Source organism: Rhineura floridana, chromosome 8 (assembly GCF_030035675.1).
Source record: "Rhineura floridana isolate rRhiFlo1 chromosome 8, rRhiFlo1.hap2, whole genome shotgun sequence".
NCBI classification, from domain to species: domain Eukaryota; kingdom Metazoa; phylum Chordata; class Lepidosauria; order Squamata; family Rhineuridae; genus Rhineura; species Rhineura floridana.
The window spans coordinates 89,390,179-89,418,089 of record NC_084487.1 but is presented as its reverse complement, the minus strand read 5'-3'; the positions used below and the strand labels follow the sequence as shown (position 1 = coordinate 89,418,089).

Here is a 27,911-nt window from a genome sequence, read left to right as displayed (position 1 = left end):
TGCACGTAAAAGGGGAACGATTTCAGATATGCTAATAGTATGAATGGTGCTTTTTTGTTTGGTTTAGCCATTAGGATACAACTAACAATTTCTGCTTATTTGGACCCTCAAGGTCCAAGAAGACCTGGAAAGTGACACAGTGTTGCATATTTGGAAGCTGATATTCATGACTCATAGCTCCATAACGCGTGATGAGGAGCAAATGAAACATTGTCCACATTTTGAGGGTTTGAGTCAGCCTGTGGACATACTTTGTTTGGTACTTGAGTTGTACAAAATTGCTGAATGTTTGGTGCAATGGTCCTGTCTACTAGATAAAACAGCAGGGTTGTATTCAAACGCCCCAAACAGTGGTGGCTGGTGCCCATTGGAACTAGTAAGGCAAAAGGCAGAGAGATCAACCATAGGTTGAGCCAGAGTCAATGACAGGCAGAGCCAACGAATTCTAGTTTTGTCCCCATCTTCTTCCTTACTGAGTTCTGTAAGGACAATATTGAGATTAAGGAGGAGGAAGGTGACAGGCAGTGCCACCCCTGGAAAGCAGACAGGTGGGGGTTGGTTGTGGGCAGACTGAGGTTGGTGGGGCAGTGCCTCATTTCCCCTAATAGACCAGCCCCCAGTAGCCCTAAATATATAAGTCAATCCTAAAAGGCATTCCAGCAACAGCTACCTGGGTCTGGGAGCCTTGAGGATAGGTAACCCCGGTGCAGTCAGGATCTTAGATTGAGTTCCTAAGGTATTTTTGTAGCATAAGAGTTCCCTTCCTTCCTATATAAAATCACCTGAAGGTGGTTTACAATAAGAACATTAACATACAAGTTCAATCCAACTATAATATTGGATTATTCAATAATAATAAATTTAATAAATAAATAAAAATAAATAAATTATGCAATAAAAAAGAGTAGATAAAATAATAGGAGAAAGTGGAGCCAACCAGAGGGTGAAAAACAAATTTAAAAGCCAGTTTAAAAACAGCAGAAAATAATTATAAGGGTCAAATATAATTAAAGGCAATGAAAGGCTATTAAAAGAGTTAGAAGAATTATACTCCTTCCTGCACCACAGGGATACTGTGAGTGATCTAGGGTACACCATGTGGCCTTTCTGCTATTACTTTTATTTTATTATTATTGGATTGAACCTTGTGACTTGTATTTTAATGTTCTTATTGTAAGCCACCTTGAAGTGATTTCATGAAGGAAGGAAGGATACTCCTATGTCACAAGAACACCATAAATACTAAGTCAAAAATCCTGACTGTACCAGGGTTACCGGTCCACAAGGTTCCCAGGCCTATTGGTGAGGCCTACACTTTGATTCCTACTCATGCCAGGATTAACATTGGTGTGGAGAATCGCACCACAATCCTATGCATACTTAGTTAGAAGTAAATCCCACTGTTCAATTGAGTTTACTCTCTCATAACTGCTTTGCAGATTGTTATCCCTATCTTAAAAAGGGCTGAAAGGAGGAATCTGGAAACTACAAACCAATCAGTCTGACATGAATCTCTGGAAAAATTCTGGAGCAGATTATAAAGCTTAGTTTAGTGGTTAAGGTGTTGGATTACGACCTGGGAGGCCTGGGTTCAAATCCCCACATAGCCATGAAGCTCACTGGGTGACCTTGGGCCAGTCACTGCCTCTTAGCCTCATGAAAACCCTGTTCATAGGGTCACCATAAGTCGGAATCGACTTGAAGGCAGTACAGTTCAAAATAAGTGAAATTTGCATGTCTCGGCATGCACATCAAATTCTAAAGCTGCATTAAATGCATGGAGAATTATCTTTGTTAACAGGGTTTAAGGTAACATAGCTGAAAGTCAATAAGCTTAGGAACAGCAAAGACCTGAGAACAGATTTTTTTTAAATACACCTTTTCTGCAAGAGAACATCCTACTAGTTCGAAGTATCAGTAAAATATTTATTATGTGAATTATTAAACAGTGTTGCTGCTAAACTAGAAAGGCAGAAAATTTCAAATGCTGTACAGGTCATTTTAATAAAAAATTTAAAATACAGTCTTTGGCATAGCTTGGATCATAGTATTTAGCATTAAAATGGAATACAGAATATTTGGTATATTTTGAATAGCATTTCAGCATTTCAATTATTTCCTTTTCAAAATCTAGACAACAGTTCCCACTCATTTAAAATGTCATTGGCTTTACTCTAGAGATTCTCATACACTCAAAATGGCTGCATGCTAGTATTTCCACGCATGGAAACTTCACACATTGAAAACATAGGCCATACACTGATAGCCATTCACATCCTAGTTTGGAAGGAAATCTGGGGAGATCAGGAGAGCACCCACTTCTATATTGGATTTTGGGATTCTATATTGGCTCTAGTTTCTCAGGCTCAGCTAGATCCTGCCTCAAGTTCTTGGTTGAGACATCAGTTCAATGCCCCCCTCTTTTCTGGACACCTTTTGTGGGCTTGTATGCATGGCACAGGCCCACTGCGAGCATACAGCAGGTGATGGGCTGAAACACCCTACTTCTTGAAAATAAAAGCTTGGCAAGAATACGGAGATAATAAAAATAAAGCTTCAAGGTAACCCATAACAATATCATTTACATAAAAACACAATATATACAGTGAAGTCAACAGTTTTCCTTAAATAAAAGCATCAAGATTTATTACCTGCCCCAAGTTAACACCTTATTTTAAACAGTGAATTTAGGAATAACTTTCTCCTCCTTTTGATCCTTAGGAACTTGCATAGTAGGCAATGTGCTTAATTCCCTTTTTCTACAGTTCTGTGTAAACCTGCATTTGTAACTCTTTGGATCCTGAATTGTGTCAACTACAGAAGAACCAGACAAAAACCCAAGAGTTACACTGTGATCCAGAAAATGCCTCTGATAAATACACCCAACCCCAGAATAAGGCAACAAAGGAGTATTCTTCAGCAAAACTGTAGGGATGGTGATTTTGTCAGCCTAATCCAGAACCCCATATTCCATCTAAACCAAATACAGAGCTACGGTATGGGCTTCCCAGTTCACCTGACTGTAAGGGAGTGGCAGCGTGCATCCCTTTCTTTGCAGGGGATCACCATGTATGTCTTGGAGCACACACTTGAGTGGCTGAGCTCCATGTTGTTAAGGATTCCAGTGCCTGAATTGGGATTCTCCTTATTTTATGCAGGGACCTGAGCTATCCAGGAATATTTGTGCAAAAGTCCCAGTTTTCTTTACACATAGAAGGGAAAAGGGAAATACAATATTGGCCCCTGAATGGCAAGCAGTATGGAGGTGCTTCTGACCCTTGCCTGATCTATATAACAGTGCAAGGATTTCCTGCCTGCTACTTTTCAGGCTCCAGTTATAGCTCAGGTCCGCAGCTCCCATTACTGACTGAAGGGATCAAGTTGTAGCTGGCCATGGACTCAGTTTGGTCTTAACCTGGGCACTTAGGGGCTCCCCTGCCATTGGAAATCATATTTGAGTAGGGGCATAATGATGGTGATGGGTAATGCAAGGAGCTGGTAGATTCTACAACATTGGTGGGGAACTATGGCACTCCAGATGTTGATGGACTCCATTAGCTCCAGCCAGGATGACCAACAGACAGACATAACGGGAGTTGTAGTTAGAGGGGCAACATTTTTCCCAACATTCTTTTACAGGGAGGTAGCTGGAAAAGAAGACTATTAGAATTCAGATGAGGAAATTTTTCAGGAGTAACACTCTATATTCTGGATGCAGTCAAAAATCTGAGAGGAGTCTGTATAGAATAACACTGAGGAAATCGGCCAGGGCTATCGCTGGTATAACTTTGAAGGAATTTGGGTTATACAATAGATACGGATTTAGTTGATACAGTGCATAGTGATTTCCCATAGTTAGGATTCATAGTTGCAGTAATACATGTCTAGATAAGCATATGTGATGTGGTCATATATGTCCCCATGACACATCTGTCAGAATCAGACAATGATAGTACCGTTAAAATAGAGTGATGCCAAATGCAGCCTATTATTTTTCAGCTAGAAAACAGCATACTTTTTTTCTTAACAATTCTTCCCCATTTCCCAAAGCGAGCTTTATTTCCAGAAAAGTGTAACCCAGTTGAAGAAAAAAAAGTCAACCCTTTAAACAGTAGTAGTTTTGGAATGAATGATTAAGTGTATCCATACTGGGTCAGCAAGGAGGTTTAACATCATTTAAGACTAGAGTAGCATTAAATCCCAGATGTTCACTCTTGGTCAATGCGTATGTTGATTGCTGTAAAGCACCTTCCTATGCTGCGACACAATGGTGCAACAAAAACATCCATCACGCTCTTCCATACAGCCTGCACAGAAGGCAAGACCATAAGGCAAGACTTTGTGAAAGGCACCACAATCCTAGAAAAAAGAAATAGAAAGTTTAAATGTCACTTTTTGAAACACCAACCATTAACTACTGCCCTTCTCGTAGTTCATTAGATTAAAAAAATTATTATTGTTATGCACAAAGTGGATCCATCATGTTTGCTTAGGTCTAGGTTTGACAAATCCTGAGCATGACAGAATTCTACCACATCAGTAGCAAATACCTGTTGTGCAGTTTCTTGTTCCAGTTGTTTATTCAGAAGCAAGTCCCTCTTAAATTATGTGCTAAAAAGTGGGTGGAAAGCCATACACCTTATAATAACATCCATAAACAAGTATCATTATCTCCCCCCACCCCGCTTCAAGAAAATCTACAAGCAGAATCAGGTGGTTTTAGAAGTTAAAAGGCTTAAGCCAAATGGTATAGATTTAATTTTCTTTTTTTTAGTCAAGTCATTTAATTTGGATAATGTGTATATTATTAGGTCATGATTTTGTTTTAATTTGTATTTTATCACATTTTATATATACATTTGTTGTAAAATAACAAGAGTAAAGAAGCAAATCCCTCTATGCTCAGTAAGGATTACTTGCATGTAAGAGTGCACAGGATTGCAATCTTAGCCATTTGTAGCATCCAAACAGCCTAGTATATATATATATATATATATATTAAAGGAAATCTTTCTTATAATCCACAGAAGCTTCCTGCCAGGTTTCCTGGAGTCAATTTTTACTAGCCATGGTGTGGCTGTTTACAAGCCTGAGTTAATGTTACAGCATAGCAGCCTTGTTTGTCTTCCTTGTCCTGATGTCACTGCACTCTGCATACCCATTGAAGACCTTCTAGTTGTTGAGGTCTGCAAGTAGAGCCACAGCAGATGAGGGAAGACAGAGGACAAAGTGAATGTACAAACAGCTTGGTGGTGAGAAAACATTCTAGTGAAAGTGACAATTTAAAGATGGGCTTCCTTGGACATACACTTTTATGTTTTGAAACAGCTCAATGTGTTGGGATATATCCAAGGAATGTACTGTTACCAGGTGGTGTAGAACTTTCAAATTAGCTCCAAAGCTAAGCATTGTGGAAGGGGGCCACAGCTCAGTAGTAGAGTGCAAGCATCACAGGCAGAAGTTTGACTCTTTCCATCTCATCTCTAGTTAAAAGGTCGTCGGGTAATAGAAGAAGGGGGAGGCCCCAGAGAGCTGCCAGTCATAGCAGACAGTAATGGGTATAGAGCAGGGGTAACCAAAGTGGTGTCCTTTAACTGTCATTGGACTATAACTTTCATCACCCTGGACTGCTAGCCATGCTGGCTGGGGCTGATGGGAGTTGCAGTCAACAACATATGGAGGACTATGCTACCATTGGTGGTCCTGGGCTAGGTAGACCAATAGTCTGACTCAGTATGCAGTACCTTTACATGTTCAGCCAGTGGTTTAGAGTGTCCCAACTAACACAGTTGGTTAACCCACCAGTTTATGTGGCTCATACACTGAAAACCTTAAACCGACTAACACTTTTCCTGACATTCTTGTTAGAACACCTGAATTGTTTCAGGATGGACTCAGAATTAAACTGTGGTGGAGTTAAAGCAGGGGTGAAGAACCTGTGGCCTTCCACATGTTGCTGGACTCAAACTTCCATCAATCTCAGTGGCAACATGACACTGATACTTCTATCCTGCACTCTCAGCTAGTGAACTAACCCTGATAGATTTGAAAGAGAATTGTCCTTTTAAAACCTTTCCTTTCTTCTGCTGAAACACCAAGTGGTGTTCACCCTCACTACAGAATACAATAAACTGTTTCCCGTAATACAGCCTATCCCAACCTTTGCATCCCCAGATGTTGCTGGATCACAGTTCCTATAATTCCTGACCACTGGCCATGCTGGCTGGGGCTGATGGGAGCTGTAGTCCAGGAACAGCTGGGGACCCAAAGGTTAGGAAAGGCTGGTTTCTCAATCTTGTCTAAATTTCCACTGCCACTATGCAGTTGGGGTATACATACAACACTTGGAAAACACAATGGACTTTCCTATACATGATGATTCCAAGTGCAATTTTCTTTCCTAATTTGCTGGTATTTATTACATTTCTATCCCATCTTTCCTCCAAGGAATTCAAGGTGGCATACATGGATCTCCATCTCTTCATTTTATCCTCACAACAACCCTGTGAGGTAGGTTAGGGTTCACCCAGTGTGCTTCATAGCTGAGTCAGGATTACGATCCAGGTTTCCCAGGTCTTAGTCTGACACTCTAACCACTACACCACTGGCTCTTGTAGCGTAACTTTATCCTTTTTAGAAGACAATGTATCAGGAGGATTCCCCCCCACAAAGGCACACAGATGCTTCTAGTGTAGAAGATGTTGTAAGAGTAGAGCAACTGAGCCACTCCATTTAATTTAGTCTCACTGAATAAATGTGATTTATTTACTGTAAGTGATTTGGGAACTGCATCTGGAATATCCCATGGTCTTATTTTGCTCATGTTTACCTCTTCTGTTTTCTGATTGAATCAAATTGCTTTGCTGATGTCAAAAAGACCTTCTTGCTATTGCAAGCTCATAGTCACAGTCCAGGTGATTGCTATAAATTATTTCTATAAACACCCATCCCTGTATGCACTAGATGAGAAAAACCAATCTATAGGATCTACTCTTAGCAGCTGAAATCCTATGCTATGAATAAACAAGAGACATTGGTAACACTAAACAGAGAATTCCATACATAGTCATAAGGCTGCTGTAGAAGATTTTATACAGCTCTTCCCACTGAAGTCAATCATGTCACCCAAGTAATTTCTCTAAACTGGGAAACACTGCATCCTGTCATTATAGTTTCTAGGATGTCTCTCCCCCAACAGCTATATTTAGGTGTATTTGCAAGCACATTTTTCTAAGTAATATTCATTTTTCTTCCCATGATTCTCAGTATTGAGCATCATTTTCGCACCACACGTATACAGAACTGCAGGTGTAAAACACAATCAGATAAGCAGCACATGTTATTTCAAGACCCAATCCTAATAAGTCCAGCACATAAATCCTGTACTGCTTCCAAAAAAGACCTTCTAGAATAAGAAGCTATGCATAGAGAGTGATGCTACTGCACTTTTGGCAAATAACGTCACAAAAATTATAAAACCACAAATATTTTAGTACCCTATCCCCTAAACATATCTATATTAGTCATTTGTGCCCCCTTTTTTCCACTAAGTGATCATTTCTCAACTTTTGCATAAATTCCTTGCCTAGTTGCTTCTTGCTACAGATAACCAGGCAAGTAGCTAATTGCAAAACCAAGAACGTAATGTGACACACATAGACCCAGTTTCAATGGCTGGGAGGGTGGGAAAGATGGTACATAGTACTCTTTCAACTGGCCTTTGCTGACAGAGACGAAAGCCATTGGTGACAGGGGGGTTCTGCCACAATGGAGAACCACCTCTTCCCAGGCGAGTGGTAAGCTTCTGCCAACAGTTCTCCTACAGCTGGTAGGCACTGCCAAGCCCCAAAACAAGAGGTTACAGGGTAGGATGCTGGAGTCTTGGGGTCTGTTGCATCCTAAGCCTCACAGATCCCTCAAGGGGCCTGATTCTTGGGCTGCTTGGCCACATAGCCTAGAGCCGGCATATCAAAAAGAGATGCATACGCAACACCATCACCTCCCACAGAAGGTGGCAGGGCTTTAGATGCGATGGAAGATCCACAGTTCCGTGCCTCCTTAGCCTCTTGTTACAATTACTCTGTGAGTTACCCTTTCCAAGGTGACAGAAGCAGTGCTATAGATCAGGGGCCCGTTGGATGTTGCTAGATTCCAACTCCTGTCAGCCCCAAACAGCATGCCAATGATCAGGGATTATGGGAGATGGAGTCCAGCAGCATCTGGAGGGCCACAGATTCCTCATTCCTGCTACAGATGTAAGAGGTTGACGGGTAACTCAAAAGGAGGGGTAAATCCATGAATTTCTTACAGTGCTAATTTTAAAGAAATCACCAGAACCAAGAATAAAAACACAACATTGTCCTGAGTTGTATGTGGCGAAATGCCTGGTTACATTTTAAAAGTGCAGGCCAGAATCCAATCTCTATAATTACAGAATTTGGCATCCATCATTGGAGATATTGATAGTGAATCAGTACATTACATCCACACAGCCAAGCGTTTGCCACAAGGATCTATTTTAAAGCATATGTAAATACTTGCGCAGAACATGTAACGTATTTCTTGACACTTCTTTCTCAGCTTAAGGCTGCAGCCAAAAGGAAAAGAAAAAGATCTGTTCAAGCAACAGAGGAATGTAGAGAGGCAACCTTTCTTTAACAAGCCTGCAAACAGCTCACTCAACTGGTGGTTGGCACTGGCACCAGTTCAGATTGTTATTCATACCTAACAGATAGAGTAACTATGGCTACCACTGTAACTAAGCCTGCCAGAGGGAAAGGTTCAAAGAATGCTAAAATAGTAACAGTACACTTTTTTATTTTAAAAAAGCATGCTATTGAACTTCCCCCCCACACACATTATTTTGATGTATTAAAAAAATCTGTAACCCTGTTTCCACTCTAATAAGCAATTTGCACGTGTGTGCAAAGTTTTGACCACAGAGAGGTAAAACATCCTGCCCTCTGATGTGGGTCTGCAACTGCTTCTCTAGTCACAGAGAGTTCTGGGTGCTGAAGGAATGCGAGGTCAAGCTCTTATACGGATGTCTGGCATGCTAACACTGCAGCAATTCCTCTCTGTTGGCACTGCAGCAATGCTTCCTGACAGAGGGCTTCCAAAATGCTTCTCTGCTCAAGAGAAAGTTGTTCCTCCCAAAAGTCACAATTCTGAGGCAGGTTAATAACAGGCTCTCAACTTTTTAAGCTGAAGAAACAAAACATTGTGGCTAGAATTACTGCCTTGTATGGAGCTGGCTGAGGCCAGGGGATCAAGCAATCCCGCACAGTGAAGTTGCTTTGGCTCTTTCCCAAAGGACACTGGGAGTGTTTGAGTGGAATTCACTACCCTGCCCTCAAAACAAGCAAGAGTTACATGCTCCCAAACCAAAGGGATTCCACAGGAAAACAGAACAATGGCCCCATGTTTCCATCCACCAGACTCCACCTTTTTTCTGGACAAGCATAGCTGAAATGAGAGCACACTGTTTGGGGGCATCATAAGATGAAAATCAGGATGTTAAAGAGGTTAAGTGACATTTGCTCTTTCTATTAAACAAATAATAAACTGATGCAAGCCTTTTTTCTCTCGTTTAGCATTTCAAACATGTTAACTCAATGTCAAATGCACCCCAAAAATGCCTACTCCCATGTATTCCCATCTGCCTGTGTATTGAAGTCAGCTTTGGAAACTTTTGTCCAGGTGTTCACACCATCTGGTGGTAACCAGAGAGAGAGAGAGAGAGACAGAGACAGACAGACAGACAGACAGAGACAGAGCCTTCTTGGTGATGGCTCCCCTACTTGAGGAATTTCCTCCTTAGGGAGGCCTACCTGACATCAACATCTTTTTGGCACCAGGCCCTTAGCTGAGTTCCTGTTCTTCTCTCCCAGCATCTTAAATTTGGTGCAGTGGTTAGAATGTTGAATTAGGACCTGGGAGAATGGGGGTTCAAATCTCCACTCAGACATAAAGTTCACTGGGTGGCCTTGGACCAGCCATAATCTTTCAGCCTAATCTACCTCACAGGGTTGTTGTGAGGATAAAACAGGAAGGGGACGACCACGTATGCCACCTTGAGCAACCTGAGGAAAGGCAGGACATCAGTGTAAAAAATAAATAAGCCTATGTACTAGATCAACCTTCTCCAATGCTGGCTGGGCCTGATGGAAGTAGTAGTCCAAATCATCTGGAGAGCACCAGGTTGAGGAAGGCTAGACCAGATAAAAATAAGGTTTATACAGAAGTTCAAAAACAGTAACCAGATAAAAATAAGGTTTATACAGAAGTTCAAAAACAGTAAAAGCTATTTTCTATATATTTACTTCTTGTTTAACAGCTCTTTGTTTTTCCCTGGGTACTCTGACAGTTTTGCCTTGCCCTTTCTGCTCCCGCTAAAGTGTCCAGTTCCAGAAAAACACAGCTTTTGATGTGCTACAAACACAACTGAGAAAGAAGGGTTTGAATAACAGGAATTTTATTTTGGCTCATTGGTAGATTCCAAGAAAAGTCTACCCTCCTACGTATATAAAAAGGGAATTGGATAGCAGGAGCTACCCAATTCTGGTGTAGACCTAGTTAGCGTATCTTCATTCACATTAAACACCATCCAGAGGTTCTGGGACTTTCCAGCATGTAAGTTGGGTTAAGCACTGCAATTTCATTAAAGCCATGTTCACACAGTCATTCAAGTGATTAAGGCTGTAAACGCACTAATAGCCAGATCAAAGCATTTCCGTTAGCCACACCTGCAGGGGGAAGGGATTGATCTGCCCATCAGTTGCAAAATCTTTGAAGCTGAATTAAAAACACACACACTCAAGCTGCTCCCACCAGGTTTTACAGTAAAAAGGGGTGGGGTTTGACTGGCCATCAAGTGGCTCCCCCCCATTTTCAGGAGAGAGAGGGAGACAAACTGGAACTGGCAGAACAGGGAATATGTTCTACCCTACCAAACTTCTCCAACCAAAACATCGTTGGGTACCCAATGATAGCTAGCTGGATGAGATATAACCTTTTGAAACAGAGTAAGGTTTTGAGTATAAGCTTTATAAATATTTTGTTTCAATTGAATCTTCACTACTATCAAGCTGATAGGGCACCAGCAGCGGCATGGTGTGTCTCTCAAGATTACATATTTTTACTGGTACTTGATTTAGCTTGCACAAGTGATAGATATTCTTTTCCACTATTTTGCCCCATGCTTTTGTTTTTGATAGTTGTTAACTCTGACCTGAACCATCTCCTCTTGCAATGCGTGAACAACCTGTGCCTCAGGATTCTCTCAGTCAAATGCAGATTACTGTAAACAAGCGTTTCTACATGCATTTATGAAACACCAAGGTTTAAATATTATATACTGATTCCTTTCTTGATAGTGGGACAGAAGACATACAATACGATTATCAATTTCAAAGAGCTTACAAGTAGAAACGCAATATGCAGGAGGGGCTGCAGCTCACTAGTAGAGCACAAACTCTGCATGCAGAAGGCCCCAAGTTTCATTTCTGACATCTCTGTTTAAAGCAGGGCAGGGAACACATTTTCCTATGAAAGGCTGGTGACCCATGGGAAAAGCCAATCAGGGAATGCAACCCACGGTGTGTGGAGCCAAGGTCAAAAGTATGCAAGGCCAGCAGGAATGCAGAATTGTATAGCTCTATCTCTGCCATCTGCCCTCCCCCCCTTATTGTGGGCTGTGTGAAATTATGGTGAGTGCTGCCAGTGGGCCGCAGCTTCCACATTTTACTTCAGTTAGAGAGTCAAGTAGAACAAGATGGGAAAGATGCCTGCCTGAAACCCTGGAGAGGTACAGCCTATCAGGGTAGATAATATTGAGCTAGATGGACCAACACTTTGATTCAGTATAATCTGGTTTTACAGACATACAAAAAAGACCAAAAAAAAAAGGCAGAAACAATCTAAGAACAAACAATTAAATGAAGAACTAGGGCACCATGGGACAGACCTCAGCCATAAACACAGGATGCTGTCAGCTTTCTTTAGCGATTGTGGTGCTTTTGCCAGTATCAGGCATGGTAAATCAGCTTGCCTGACATACTACAATTTATGCTGATCGCTAAAATGGTCTGGCAAGATGAGTAGCACAGCAATCATGGCACAAAACCAGAGATAGCCACTCAAAAATCTAGAACAACAAATACCTAGGGCAGAAATGGGGAGCCTCTGGCCTGGAAGCCAAATGTGGTCCTCCAGGTCCCTCTAGGTGGCCCTCTGAACTCTCTCCAGGCCACACCCCTCACTGGCCATGCTTTGCACCTTGAGTGTCTTTACTTGGCTACAACTCCGATACTGCACCTGCTTGTCTGGATGAAGGATATAGGAGGGATGTGTGGGGGTGTGTAGAAGCTGTTGGAGAAAGGTCAAACTGATAGCCATTACTCCACCTCCTTTTGCCTCTGGCCCCACCTAGCACTGGCATGTGGCCTTCAGAAGGCTGTCCAGAAGGGAATGTGACCCTTGGGCTGTAAAAGATTCCTAACCCTTGACCCAGGATGAGAAACACTTCTTAGGAAGTACTACTTGTTTCATCTCCTGTTTTGTTGGGCCCTTCAGGTATTGATGAGGGTGACATTTTGGCATGCTTTTAGGAAAGATTCACGCAAATGCACACCATGCAAAAGTGCACTTTTTTGTATACATGGTACACAGCCCCCATACACGCAGGTACATGTTTGGGTGAGTAATTTACAGTCATTTTCAATAACACATTGCTGTCACTAACAAGCAGCCCCAACGGCTACTGCTTGACAGCATGGTCTTAGCATGCATATTGCTAGAGAAACCCCCTCAGACTTGTGTCTATTTTCAGGACTGGGCCTCACATGCACAACAAACACTGTAGCACTCTGACTGGTAGGGCCATGTCAGAATCAACCTTACCTGATGGCTCCAGGCAAGTTATCTCTTTTGCCTCAGATTCCCAGCTGTAAAATGGGAAGAATAGTGACTTTCTTTATATGGCTATTGTGAGGCAAACATTAGGTACGCATAGTAGAAAGCAGAGGCTCACGGAATTCACCAGGACACAGGACTAGTTCACACATGCATGCTCATCACTTGATGACTGCCGCTGAAACAATTTGTATGTGTGAATGGTCCTCAAGGATAGAACAGATCACATGCTCTCAACAGCAATGCTTTTTAACGGAGCAAGTCTGCACATTCAGCTGCCAGTCATCAAGTGGAAAAATCAAACAATGTGCATGGATGTGTGGACCTGGCCTTACTTCTGAGTAAACTCAACTGCAGTTGTGCGGCAAAGAATGACTTTAAAGCACTTCGCACAGCAGGACTGCAGTTGTTTACACCCTTACTTTCAGTAAGTCCCACTGAATTCAGAAGGCCTTACTGACAAATAAACACAAATAGGAGTGGGCTGCAAGAATGCTAGCAAAAATATGATAATTAATACTCGGTCAACCTAAAATTATCAGCTGAAGAGCTAGTGACCGCAGGACTCATCCAAGTGTAAAAGATTGCTCATCATAATTCCCAACCCAGAGTCCACTGAATTATTTCTATAGGGTGTATGGATAACATTCAGGTTTCAGTAGACAGAAGTCAATGTCTTACCAGATGTGCAGGCAGCTGAGCACAGCAAAGAGAATTCCTGCAACCAGGGCAAGGGGGATCGCAAGGAAAAGCGTCAGGAGCTTATAGATAAGGTATTTGCTGATCTCAAAGAGTGCATGGCTGCAGATCCAAACTCTATCAAAAGAGTGAGTAGATGCAGGCTCTGCTATCACATCCTCAAATCCCAGCTGGAATGAGACACAACAAGCATTAGCAACATAAACCTCTGTTTTGAAATATAAGAGGACAATTATGCAAGGGGAGGGGGCAACCAACCAACAAAACACTGCTTTTGTTACTGATTTGAAAGAATCCTGCTGAATCAAACGGGCACAAACTTTCTACTCAGATGTCCCCTCGGTGTAAAACGGATCTACAGCTCTATTAAACACACACACAGGAGAGCCTGCAAAGCAATTCCGATCCGTTTTAAGTTGATCGGCAGAAGTGCCTACAAACCTGAGCGTGACCGTAACAAGATGCGCTCCCTTCCCAATACCAAGCATGAAAGAAAAGAGAGTATCAAAGAATCCAAAAGAACAGTGATTTGTAACTCTTAGGATGGAACAGGGTTGGGGAAAACGCGCTGAAATCGCCTTAAATGGAATCAACCGTAAATGATCCAGGGAGAAAGCCCGCTCACTGCAATGCAAAGCAGCTGCAGGAACAGGTGGGGCAGTAGTAATGTGTGGATGAGGCCGCCCGGGAAGGGATCCGAGTCAGGCCGCCCTCACCTGCAGATGGGTATTAATCCCGTGTGGATCCCTGTCAGGGGTTTTCTCCAAGCTGTTCTCCGCGTCGGAGAAGACGGGGCTGCTACTTCGGTTGAAGCCGTCTTCATCCATGAAGATCTTGGTGTCCGCTTTCTCCTTCTCCAGCCCCATAGTCGCTTGGGCAGCCTGGGTCCCGTAGCTCTTCCTGGGCTTGGGCTGCGGCCCGGGAGCTTCCCCCTCCCCAGCTCCTGATGGCCCCCCTTTGGTACCGGTGGATCACGCTGCGCGTGGGGGCTGCTGGGTGGGGAAGGCAAGTCCGAGACCACGCCCCGAAGAAGCCCACGGCAAGTTCCGCCGCCGCCGCTGTCGTTGTCGCCGCGGCGGCTGCTGTAAACCACCAGCAAGGCTAGGCTGGGCTGGGCTGGGCTGGGCAAACCAGCACCAGCGGCAGAGACTGGAAAGTCGCCGATGTGCCCGCCTGGCTCCCGCGCATGCTCAAACGTCTCACTCTCTTCTGAGGAAGCAGCGAAGCCAGGCTCTTAGGTTTTGACAGCTACCAAGCGCCCTTTCTCAGGGCTTCGTTTCCCAATGGAGAGGTAGCCATACACAGCGCTAAAGGGGGGGGGGAAGCACCCCTCCCCCCAGTGCTGGACCCCCATGGTAACTTGAAGAAAAATAACGTTTCTTTTTCGCTTACAAATTGGGAATGAATCACCATAACCGGGGAATGAAAATCAGGCTGAAATCCTAGGCATGCTTACTTTGACGTTACCTCCATCAAAGTTAATTTTATCTTCCGAGAAATTTTTTTTAGGGGTGTCAGCTGTAATGTAAGTAGGAACTCAGTTAATGAGAAATCTACCGTTCTTTCCATAAATGTCACATGTAAGGCAAAGGTTGTTGTCCCACCCTCAATGCGCTTTGCCCATTCTGTGCCCAGCTTGCCCCTGCCCCCGCCCCCATGTCGCCACTGATGGTAGCTGGGTTCAATCAGTTCAGGCAGTTTTCAATAATAGATATTACTTGGATCCATTTTGCCTGGTTATGGAATGGGATGGAAACAGCCTTGGTCATCCTGGTGGATGATTTAATGCAGGGCAACGGATGGAGGGGAATGCATCCCTGTTGCTTCTCCTAGACCTCTCAGCAGCTTTTGGATACCATTGACCATGGAGTCCTTTTGGGTCACCTAGCTAAATGAGGTCTGAGGACAGCATTTTATGGTGCTCCAATCTCAGTCTTTGGTCCTGAGGGACTTCTGTTCCACCCCTTGGCCTTTGGTGTGCACCATGGTTCTATTCTGCTTCTATGCTTTTCAATATCTACATGAAACCACTGGGGGAAACCAACTGGGGTTTGGGCTGCAGTGTTATCAGTATGCAGATTCCACTGAGCCCTACCTCTCATTTCCACCTCATGAACAGGATTCCATAACAATGGGCTTATATCTACACAGTAGTTTACTGTGTGTTTGCTGCTACTCACATCTCCTCTTAATTCTCATTGTTCACATGACATTACCGGCAAACAGAAGCTATCACACGGTTTCCCCCCTGTAAATATGTACTATCCCAATCTGCTAATAATATGAAAAGTGGAGAAAAATACGTCTCTACTCTGCTCCACTAGCAGACACTTTGCTTCAATGTTTTTAGGTGGGTCATTACTTTTTCATACACCCCTTTCCACATCCACTATATCCCCCCTTCTTTCATTTTGTTTCATGTAGGTTGTCAAGCAACTTCTGGCTGCTCTCCTCCATTCTACTGGCAAACAGCCACAGGAGGCAGACTACTGACAGTCTGCAACAAGCAGCCCCACTGGCAGATGAATGGTACCTTTTTTTCTTTTCCCCTTAACTTGTGTGCAAAGGTATAATGCTGTTCAAAGATTTGTACTTTCAGTTGTATCAACTCAAAATAAAAAATATATCAGAGGATTGGGTTAGTACTAATGTCATGTTGGTAGCACAGTGGCTTACTGTGTGTGCTGCTACATAGCTGGCATCACCTATTTCTCCCCTATTTGCAGCCACCTAAAAAGAGTGCGAAGGTGGTTATTTTTTATCTTTCCCCCCTAACTTGTGTGCAAAGGTGTAATACTGCTCAACCAAAGGTTTGTACTTTCTCAAAATAAGCTTGGCCAGCTAGTTTCTTTGTAAGTGCTAAGCTGGGTACCTGATTTAACATATTTAAAGGCAGGTGATTATCTGACAATGCGTTAGGAGACTAGCCCTTCAATCTCAGCTTGCTTGGGCATTTAAGCAGCTTTTGTGTAGTTGAAAGTTGAAAAAATATCAGTATATAAGAACTCAAAGCAGAAATAATAGCAGCAATACAAATAAATTTGAAAATCATAGATCATCTAACACTGCATATTACAATTGCTAAAACAAGAATAAAATCAATTCATTTGCCCACAAAGACCACTGGCAATTCGGATGAAGTACAGTATGGGACAGAGTTTCAGAACTCCTGATCTAGAGTGTTTACACTAATTTTGGGTCCTCGACCCATGGGGTATAAACGGAGGGAGGTGTGTTTTTTCTCCACTCCCCTTTTTGTCCACCATTTTTAGAGTCCCCCCCCCAGTTTTTTAAAAGGAATCTACTGCAGCTGGTAAAATAAACTGAGCATGCTTGGTTCCCTAGCAATCAGAGGGAGCAGAAATGTAAAATTAGAAGGTGTGGTCATTAGGAAACTGTGTAATTGATCCTTCATAGAGGAAGGACTGATGGTGTGAACTGAAAAGACTGTAATGCAGCTAGCATTGCGCATTCACTGCAAATGGTACAAACAGAAAACAGAGGTAAAAACAGCATCTTTAGTACAAAGTAATGCTCGGGTGTGGATAAGCCCAATATTCCCCATTATCTCCAGAGAAAAATATTCAGTATGGTTGTATCTCCTTTTTATTTATTAATTTATATATAATTAATGCCAAAACAGGCTTCTAAGTCGTTAACAAGTATAAAAATCAATGGCACAAATATTTTCTAGGCTTTGCTGTCACTGTACATTCTCTGTGGCAGGCAGAAGCATTCTGGGATGTAAAGGAGTGAATTCTACTCCTATTCTGTTCAAATGAGCAGATGCTTCAGGGGTATGGTTGTCTACTATTTTTTTGAAAAAAATAATGTGCTCCTGTTACTGGGAGGGGGGCTGTGAGGTCTGATGTGGCCACACACACTGAAGTATGGGGAACCTGGCCCAATCAGATTTCCCCTAATGTACATTGGTAACACATTTAGCAGTAATAATAGTTGTCCTCAACCCTAGAAAATGACATAATAGACTGATTCTGAGCATGTCAACATAGAAGGCCTGTTCAGATGCTAAAAAGGAGTTTGTTTTTTGTATGATCTTAAGCATGTGTTCAGGACTGCACGGAAAAACATATTGAATGTATCAGTGGAAGGTGTCCATTTGTGGCTTTTCCACAATTATAACAACTTGTGATCTCAACTATTATCTTAAATATCTCCTCTCTAGAGGACCAGGAATAACCACACCTAAAGACAGACTGCTGGATTTGCATCCCAATACAATTTACTTTGTAAATAGTTTGTGGGTTTTGCTTCATGCCACTGGCTTGCTTGGGTGAAGACCTATTAAAACCAGTAGAAATATTCTGGCATTTGATCCCAAATTTGTAAATTTACAAGTCAGTTGAGTCAAAAGATAAAATGTTGAAATTAACAACCTTACTTGACCTGTAGGTTATATTTTTGAATTCCTTACTAGTGAAAAATGGGCAAGTCAGAGCCAGTCAAATGGAACAACAATGCACAACCACATTGAAAAATGGTAAAGTTCATTTATCCTTTGATCCATAAGCAGAGGATGTTCCTGTTTAATCTGCAAGCTGCAGACTGTTGTTGTATTTTATATACAAAAAGCAGCTATCTTCCCTGAACATAAAAAGGATTCCACATAGTGCTCAGCTGGTGGAATGGTTTAGGATTACATTTGTTTTTATTAGGATCTCTCCAAGAGAACATTGGTTATAAGCCAGTTCAGCACCTAGCCATCTGTTAGGGTAGTTTTTCCCCAGTCTTTAAAAATACTGCAAACTTCCTTCTGAAACAAGGGCAGTACGCATAGTTTAGAAAAGGGGTGGCCAACATGGTGTCCTCCAAATATTGCTAGACTACAACTCCCATCACTCCTGACCATTGGCCATGCTGCCTGGGGCTGATGGAGTCCAACAACAAATTTTAGGAGAGGAGAAATACCTCAGGAGAAGTGCAGGGTGGGGTGGTGGGACCCAAATTAGCCCAATAAAGACTGCATTCTTAGTGGCTACAGCATGCTGGTTCACTTGTGGTGGTAGTAGGAGAATAGAAAACCAGGGAGTAGGGGAGAGGGAATTGAATGTAGTATCTCAGAAGGCAGCATGATTGGCTTGCTGGCATCTCCACACTGCAACATTGTGTTGCAGTAGGGTTGCCAGGCCCAGCCTCCAAGAGGTCTTCCGTATCTTTAAAAGTTGTGCAGGGGGAAGGGAGAATTCCACCTTGTGGTTTTTCCCATTACGGCGTTGCAAGAACACCTGCACATGGCTGACTTTCTCCTAAAGATACAGGATCAGTCTCAGGCCCTGAACCTGGCAACCCCATGTTGCAGACATCACTTGCGGTACTGTAGTTTCTATTATTGGTTTTACTCAGTCCATTTCTGTAGAGATTCACCAGAGGAAAAACTCAATCTCTTGGATAATCCTCATAATGAAATTCATTATCCCTGTTTTGAAATGTCATTCCTGAAAACACCAGAATATTCACCTGCTAATAAACCTTCTCCCTTTTCCACAGAGAGAGAAGAGAAAGATTTTTAAAAACAGCAAAGTGCTCGCAACTCACAGGTAAAATCTGCAATGCCTTGTCAGCTTCACTAAAATTCGGAAAGTGTGCATTTGTATGTGTGTGAGAGAAGCTTAAACCAGAGGCAGGGGAGGTTCATACTATACTCTAATGTAGTTGGGTAAGTTTTGTGTGTGTGTGGGTAATTACAAAAAGTCTTGTGGGGGGGCGGTAATTGCAAAAATATTTTTATCTTGTGTTGCACATGTTCTGGCACAGGAGGAAGTAGGTAGGATGATGAGAGGGTGTGTGTGTATATAGACTCACACACAGAGAGTAGTAAATCTGTAGTAAAGTGGCTATCCTGGAAAAATCCTGTTTCTTCCTTTTATATTTATAAATTGATAATTTTAAGACATGTGCATTTGTGTACACTTGCCCCTTTTCTCTCTCAAACCTTTTCAACGTAGCTAGCACAAGACTGGATGAAAGCAATCAGATGGTAGGGTGTTTTTTGTTTGTTTAAAAACCGACTTTCAAAAAACCTAAACTAATACCTAAGCATATCAAATTCTTGCTTGCAGAGAGCCTAAATCTCTCCCCACCAGCTTCTTCACTAATATACCTTATTGTCAGAATGCTGTATTAGGTGGAAGGATCTTCAGAAAACTGTCTCTAACCTTGCTCTGTTTTGGGTGTGTAGGAGGCTGGGTTTGGCATCAGAAAGAAAGGGGGGGGGAGATGGAAAGAGATGGCCAAGGTGAAGGACTTTCCGTGCAAAAGGCAGAATGATTTAAGACTGGCTTGGCAAGAGAATAACTGACAGCAGCAAATCCAAACCAGGTCTGCTCAGAAGTAAGCCCATTAGATTCAGTGGGGCTTACTCCTAGGTAGGTGAGGTTAAGATTGCAGGCTGATGAAGCTGGACAAAAAGGTATGTTGCAGAGAGGAAAGATGAAGGAAAGGCTAGCAGTGCACATCTACTTAGGAGTAAGCCTTAATAAAAGGTGCTAGGGACTGGCTTCCGAGTAAAGTCGGAAGGGAGGAAGGGAATAAAAAGAAAGAGGGAGAGAGAGACAAAAAGAAAGAGAGGGGACTAGAATTGGGACAAGGAAAGATAGTTTAACTCAATCTGTACACATTGACTCAGAAGGAAAGCCTATCCAGTTCAGTCAGATTTACTTCCCAGCAAAGGATTTGCAGTTTGGATCACTTTGACTTTTCCCAATCATAGTGTTTGAAATAAATGTTCAGGAACAACATCCAGACAACTTGCCCCTCACCTACACTTGTCAAAAGTTGGGCTTGAACCTGGTAAAATAGGAGGTATCAATGATGACTTCAAAATGCGTCAGCACCCCAGACGGGGTTCAGTGAGCAGAGCACTTTTCCCAGAAAAAGGAAAATAAAGAAATGCACTCAGGCCTGTTACCAAATTTCCCTTAAATTATTTGCACAACTTTAAAAAAAAAGATTGGGAGAGGAGTATAACATTGTTTAAAGCGATGCAGAGAGAGAAAGGAGGAGCAGCAGAAGGAATTGTTGGAATTGACAGCAGAATTTATGATGATGATGCATCTAGCTAAGTCATAGGGTACACCTATGAGTAAGTGATACCCATTAATTTCAATGGGTCTACTCTGAGTATGACAAACTTATTATTTTATATCTGTAACTAAGTCGTACTCAAGAGCATGCTTGAGTTTTGAGCTGGGTGTGTCTTTCTCTTTCCTTTTTTTAAAAAAACAACCTCTCAAAGTGTATCCCAAAATGTCCGCAATTCTCCCATGCAGGCCAGAAAGTTGGAAACACCCTGATTATGGGGGCATGTTTGTGTATGCAATTAAATACAAATATATTCATATCTGTATAATTCAAGGCAGTTTTATATAGGTGTAAGTCTATTTGCAACCAGGTTCCTAGAATGTGTATCTTGTTGAATAAAAATCTATCCATACAGCTGCAGTTTAACACAGATTTCTTTGTGAGTCACTCACAACTGAGTTACTTCCAAGAACACTGATTTTGTTTGTGTATGTGTAGATGCATTAAACAAAACTCTGTTCATAAGTCTGTAGAAAAGAGTAGGGAATCTTCTTACTCTTACTCATTTCTCAAACCTCTTTATAATAAAATAATAATAATAAAATTTTATTTGTGAGTCGCCTATCTGGCCGAATTAACCGCCACTCTAGGCGACATACAATTTTACAGTAAAATACAATAAAAGCCAATGAGGACCAAACAATAATTAATAATACCAATATTAAAAGCTAACCCACCCCAGAGGTCCCGTAGGCCTGCCTGAACAGCCAGGTCTTTAAGGCCCGGCGGAAACCTATCAAGGAAGGGGCATGGCGAAGGTCAAAAGGAAGGGAGTTCCAGAGGGTGGGGGCCACAATCGAAAATGCCCTCTCTCTGGTCCTCACCAGCCTCGCTATCTTAACTGGTGGGACCGAGAGAAGGTCTTGTGTGGCTGATCTCGTTAGGCGGCATAATTGGTGATGTTGGAGGTGCTCCTTCAGATAAACTGGGCCGAAACCGTGTAGGGCTTTAAAGGTCAACAACAACACCTTGAATTGGGCCCGGTAAACAACTGGTAGCCAGTGTAGATCTATTAACATCGGAGTGATATGATCACGGCGCCGGCTGTTCTTAATCAAACATGCCGCCGCATTCTGTATCAGTTGTAATTTCCGGACCGTTTTCAAGGGTAACCCCACGTAGAGCGCATTACAGTAGTCTAAGCAGGAGAAGACCAGGGCATGTATCACCCGTGGGAGCAAATGGGCAGGAAGGTAGGGTTGCAGCCTCCTTATCAGATGTAATTGATACCAAGCTGCCCGGCTCACTGCCAAGACCTGAGCCTCCATGGACAGCTGGGAGTCAAGAATGACCCCGAGGCTGTGGACCTGGTCTTTTAAGCGTAATCTTACCCCATTGAACACCAGGTCTATATCCCCCAATCTGCTCCTATCTCCCACGAGCAACACCTCGGTCTTGTTGGGATTTAGTTTCAGCCTATTCCTTCCCATCCATCCACTTACGGATTCCAGGCACTTGGACATGGTATCCACAGCCAACTCTGGTGAGAACTTAAACGAGAGATAGAGCTGAGTGTCATCCGCATATTGGTGGCACCGCAGCCCAAATCTCCTGATGATGGCCCCCAGCGGCTTTACATAGATGTTGAATAGCATGGGGGAGAGGATAGAACCCTGTGGCACTCCACAATTGAGAGGCCAAGGGTCTGAGACCTCATCCCCCTCTGCCACCCGTTGGCATCTGTCTGAGAGATAGGAACGGAGCCACGGTAAAACAGTACCCCCTATTCCTAAACCTTCCAGGCGATCTAAAAGGATACTGTGGTCGACGGTATCGAAAGCCGCTGAGAGATCCAGGAGGACGAGGAAGGTATATTCTCCCCTATCCAACGCCCTCCTCATATCATCCACCAGGGCGACCAAGGCTGTTTCAGTTCCATGTCCAGTCCTGAAGCCCGATTCTGAAGTGAAGGGTCAAATCTGTAAAGAAGTTTGGAGCAGCTATGTTAAAACATAAGGGCAGGGCATTCCAGGCAGGGGGTTGCCAACCCTGCTTGGATATGGATGTTTTTGATCCCTAGTCAAGCTTTACCAGCAGCACAATCCAAACTATACCTACTCAGAAGTAAGTCCTATTGAGTTCTATGGGGCTTAGTCCCTCAGTAAGTGTGTTTAGAATTGCAGCCTTCAGGGGCATCCATCTTTACTCCCAAATGCTTCCATCTGATATCTCCACAACACTAGGCTCCTTTCTACCTACAATGGCCTTCTGGTGACTGGCCTGGCCTGAAGGCACTTAAACCCTTCTTGCCAAAAGCAAGTAGGTTAGATTAAATGTTCCCTACCCAGGCTCCATCTTTTAGCTACGATTTCTATCTTAATTTCCAATCAGGTATTTTTTTTTAATTGTATGCTCTGAGCAACTGTGATTGATGCTTTATGTATCATGCTTAATGACATAATTTGGGCCCACCCCTGTGGCATCACTAGGGCCTACCCCTGAAATCTCAAGTTTTGGGATGCTTCTGACCTGTCAACCCTATTCCCAAGATATGCACCAAAACATCAGCCTGACTGTTAAATCTGTTTAACGGATCTGTTATAGCAGCTCCTAGCAGAGCTTGGAAAAGTTACTTTTTTAAAACTACAACTCCCATCAGCCCCAGCCAGCATGGCCACTGGATTGGGCTGATGGGAGTTATAGTTTTAAAAAAATAACTTTTCCAAGCTCTGGCTCTAACCCCGCCCTTTCAGGATTGTAGCCAATAAGTGAAGCCAGGGTTGTGATTTGTTGACCCAGGCAGTGGCTAGACTTAATTGCAAGGTCAGAAAATGGTGGTTTTGAGATTTTCAGTTTGTGTGAGTACGTAAGAATATGGCTTAAAGTTTTTTTCTCTTGCGTGCAAGAGTCAGACCCTGGTGCTTTGAAAACCTTGGCAATATGAAAGTATTTAATCCAATACTTGGGAGTAAAGCAATGCTAATCCCATGTACCTGGAGTAAACCCCATCGAATTCATTAGGACTGACTTTTGAGTAGACATGGTTAGGATTGTGCTGTAAATTAATGGGACTTTTGAGTAAACATAACAAAGAATTGTGTTTGTGTTGTAAATCTTTCCCTTCCTCTCCAATCCTATTTTTAAAGCAATTAGGCAGGGTTTACCTAGGTATCACATTTTTTATTATGTAGGAAACTAATACTGATTTTTAAAAAAATGTTTTGCAATGACCAACTGGTTTGACAATAAACTATTATATGGGGTGTATATTTACAAGTGTGTGTGTGTGTATGGAGTCTTTCCAACAACCGTGTGAGGTAGGGTTGGTGATTGGAAAACAAGGCAGCTCACAAGAAGAAATAAATCCCTTTAAAAACCAATAACCATAAAACAAGTATAAACAGTTGCAAAACAGCTTAAAGTGGCATGATTCTGAATTTTGGTTTGGGTGAATGAAGTTTATTTTTATTTATTTATTTCCTGCTCTTCCTCTCAGTAGGAGCCCAGGGTGGCAAACAAAAGCACTAAAAACACTTTAAAAATCATAAAAACAGACTTTAAAATATATTAAAGCAAAACATCTTTAAAAACATTTTTAAAAGCTGTGACTCCAAAATTTATTTATGTATTTTATTTACAACAGTTATATACTGCTTTATTGTAAAAAAACTCAAAGCAGTTTACAGAAAGGATTAAAACAATAAAATTATTGGCAAAAATAGTTAAAGACAAACATTCAAATTAATAAAACCAAGAATGAGTTAAAAACAGATTTAAAAACACAATAGCTTCTACACGCATGGATAGGCTTGCCTAAACAAAAATGATTTTAGCAGGTGCTGAAAAGAGGCGTCTGCCTAATGTCAATAGGCAAGGAGTTCCAAAGCGTAGGTGCTGCCACTTTGTTGTTGTTATGTGCCTTCAAGTCAATTTTGACTTATGGTGACCCTATGAATCAGTGACCTCCAATAGCATCTGTCATGAACCACCCTGCTTAGATCTTGTAAGTTCAGGTCTGTGGCTTCCTTTATGGAATCAATCCATCTCTTGTTTGGTCTTCCTCTTTTTCTACTCCCTTCTGTTTTTCTGTATTGTCTTTTCTAGTGAATCATGTCTTCTCATTATGTGTCCAAAATATGGTATGTGTCCAAAGTCAGAGGAAAGCAATGGTAAATCACCTCTGAATACCTCTTACCAAGAAAACCCTATGAACAGAGTATCCAAAATGCTGCCACTTTACAGGACTGATTTCTTACAAAAGAACATTTAAAAACATCCCAAATATAAAAGCAACAATGAATTAAAAACAGATAAAAACACAATAGCTTCTACATGCATGGGTAGGCTTGTCTAAACAAAAAAAGTTTTTAGTAGGTGCTGAAAAGAGTACAATGAAGGCATCTGCCAAATGTCAATAGGCAGGGAGTTCCAAAGCATAAGTGCTGCCATACTAAAGGACTGATTTCTTACAAGAGCAGAACAAGTACTATGTGGCCCCCGTAACATGGAAAGCACTTCTGGACTTTGGCCTGATAGCAAACCAGCAACCAATGCAGATTTCAGAGCAGAGGTATTATGTGCTGATAGGATCTTACTCATGTCAGCAATCATGCCACAGCATTTTGTACTAACTGCAGCCCCCGGGTCAGGTTGTGCTGCATGGGGATTTCTGTGACCTTGGCTGATTGGCTGCCAGGATTTTTTTAGTTTTGTTTTTTAGTTAGGAACCCTGAGCAGTTGTGGGATGCTGAGTTTTCTGCCTTACTCATAGGAATCTTGTTGTGGTTGGTATGGTGTTGCATTTAGGAAATCATCACTGTCTTGTTTTTCTTTTTCTATTCACATTTCATTTACCTTTAACCTCTCTTCCTTACATCCATAGAAGCAACAACAGTGGTTCCATGCGCTTAGCTCAGCCCCCTTAAATTCACTGATGATGCACTTTGTTGGTTGCATGATGGTTTGTTTCTTGCCCAATAGTGATAAAAAAGAATTCACATATTGGGAACTGTGGCTGCAATTGTTGTTTCCATGCTGCTGCCTGTGAAGGTAGACCAAACCATGTGTGTTTTCTCTTTGTCAGTTATTACTCACTGGAATTGGGTTGGCTGTCAAAGTGAGTTTATAGAAGCCCACAGGGTAGACAGAAAAGGGTAAAGAATCTTCTTACTCGCACTCATTTCTCAAATCTCTTTCTGAAGTGAAGGGTCAAATCTGTAAAGAAGTTTGGAGCAGCCATGTGAAAAGGTAGGAGCAGGGCATTCCAGGCAGGGGATTGCCAGCCCTGCTTAGATATGGATATCTTTGCTGAGGATCCCTAGTTAAGCTTTACCAACAGCACAATTCAAACTATATCTACTTAGACCAGTGATTCTCAAACAGTGCACCCAGGCACATTAAGAGGTGGCTAGGTGTGCCTCAAATATTATGAAAGCATATTTTAAAAATGAGAAGAAACCCATTTGTATAGGGTAAGTAATAGTTTTCTATAGATTAAGTTATTTTTATTCATAGTTTAAAATATATTAATATATTTTTAATTTTGTACATGAAGTGCGCCAGAAAATGTTTATATGTTTTACAGTGTGCCGTGAACCAAAAAAGTTTGAGAACCACTGACTTAGATGTAAGTCCTGTTGAGTTCTATAAGGCTTAGTCCCTTAGTAAGTGTGTTTCGAATTGCAGCCCTTCAGGGGCATCCATCTTTATTCCTGAGTGCTCCCATCTAAGATCTCCACAACACTATGCTCCTTTCTTCCTTCAGTGGCCTTCTGGTGATTGGCCTAGCCTGAGGGCACTTAAACCTTTCTTGCCAGAAGCAAGTACGCTAGATTAAATGTTCCCTACCCGGCTCCATCTTTTAGCTAAGATTTCTATTTTAATTTCCACTCAGAGAAATGTTTTTGTTTGAACTGTATGCTCCAAGCAACTGTGGTCAATGCTTAATGACATCACTCGAGCCCGCCCCTGTGACATCACTTGGGCCCACCCCTGAAATCTCAGGGTTTGGGATGCTTCTGACCTGGCAACCCTACTTCAGAATACATGTAGAGTCCCTTACATGTGCTGAACATGTGCATATTGGGGGGGTGTTGATGTGTGGTGGTGTGTGTGGCTGAATGCCAGGGACATGACTGATTAGTGAAATTACTGTACTCTTTAATTTCCTCAGCTTCCCTGCTGGAGTCTGCAAAAGAATCAGCAAAGCAATGTGAAAATCAAAATGCCATGGCTGTTAATCCAGACTTTTTAATTTTACTTTTTCTATATTGGATGAGGGTGGAGGGGGAACAACACCACAGGAGATACAATAGGCCTAAAAAAGGGTAAAAATGACTAACAAAATGGTGAAAGAGAGTGGAAAGTATTTACCTCCACAGGGAATTAATTGGGTGTGGTAAAGCGAGACGAGTCAGGTATCACGAAACAAAGTGCCGCTCCTGAGATAAGTGATTTCAAAATCTAGACTTGCCTCTAAACATTCCCAGCGTTCAGGGCAGCCAGTCTTGGTGGGTGGATTTTACATATTAGAGAGAGACATGTAAGCTATTGATCTGGTTACAGGCCAGGCCTTACTAATTATGAAGCGACACAAAAGTAGTCACTCTGGACAAAATTTCCAGAGGGAGCACCATTTTCCTGTCTTTTGCCTCTGACTCAGCATGCCATTAAAAATGGATGAAAGGTGTTTAATTCTGATATTCTGTGTCAGGCACAAAAACTACCTAAGGGCTAATCCACACTTTATTGTAGTAGGCAGATTTACTGCTCTTACACAACTGTTCCCTCCAGGGCACATGCAAAGTGTGAAGGGAGATGTGCATCTCAAAACATGAAGTAAACTCAGAGGCTGGTAGTCAGTTGCAGGGAATACAGTTGCAAATATAGGAAACACGCCTATATATAAACCATTATAAGCCATTTGTTTTACAGTTCTTGGTGTTCATCCATTCTCTGTGTGGCCTCCTCTCCGGCTACATTTCCGATATCAACTGAGTTATCTCATTAAATTAGGATTTGGAAGATTTGATGTTAAATGTCAGCAAAGGGTCTTCAGGTCCTTTTGAGCAGATGGAGAACTAAGGCAGTAAGCCAATGGGTAGGGCTCAGGAATTTTTAGGTTGTCTGTTTTCAAAGTACATTCCTGGAACAAAATCAGATTTCTAGAATGCTCTCATTTTGCAGACGAGGAGTGTATGTTTCTGTTTTGTTTTGTTTTCTGTACTAAACAATGTTTCTCATTGGACTTTTGCAAACTT

At 42.2% G+C, this 27,911-nt stretch overlaps 1 protein-coding gene across 2 annotated transcripts; it reads right to left on the bottom strand.

Moving 5' to 3' along the window:
* Nucleotides 1-1,926: 1,926 nt before the first annotated feature.
* Nucleotides 1,927-14,819, bottom strand: CAV2 (caveolin 2). 2 transcript variants are annotated; one of them, XM_061640048.1, is made up of 3 exons: nucleotides 14,328-14,815; nucleotides 13,594-13,781; nucleotides 1,927-4,359 (listed from the first exon to the last, which is right to left on the bottom strand). In XM_061640048.1, exons 1-3 carry the CDS (start codon nucleotides 14,475-14,477, stop codon nucleotides 4,209-4,211), a joined length of 489 nt encoding a protein of 162 aa, XP_061496032.1. In that variant the 5' UTR covers nucleotides 14,478-14,815; the 3' UTR covers nucleotides 1,927-4,208. The 2 variants fall into 2 exon arrangements, with proteins under 2 accessions (XP_061496032.1, XP_061496033.1); XM_061640049.1 differs by lacking the exon at nucleotides 1,927-4,359 and adding an exon at nucleotides 12,824-12,944 and having other exon boundaries at nucleotides 14,328-14,819.
* Nucleotides 14,820-27,911: the final 13,092 nt, after the last annotated feature.

Excerpts from the sequence above, each read along its gene's own strand:
- CAV2 (XM_061640048.1), bottom strand. The coding sequence starts at position 14,477 with ATGGGGCTGGAGAAGGAGAAAGCGGACACCAAGATCTTCATGGATGAA. Across the intron at positions 13,782-14,327 it reads GGATTAATACCCATCTGCAG|CTGGGATTTGAGGATGTGAT; the intron begins GTGAGGGCGGCC and ends GTCTCATTCCAG. Across the intron at positions 4,360-13,593 it reads CTCAGCTGCCTGCACATCTG|GATTGTGGTGCCTTTCACAA; the intron begins GTAAGACATTGA and ends TCTTTTTTCTAG.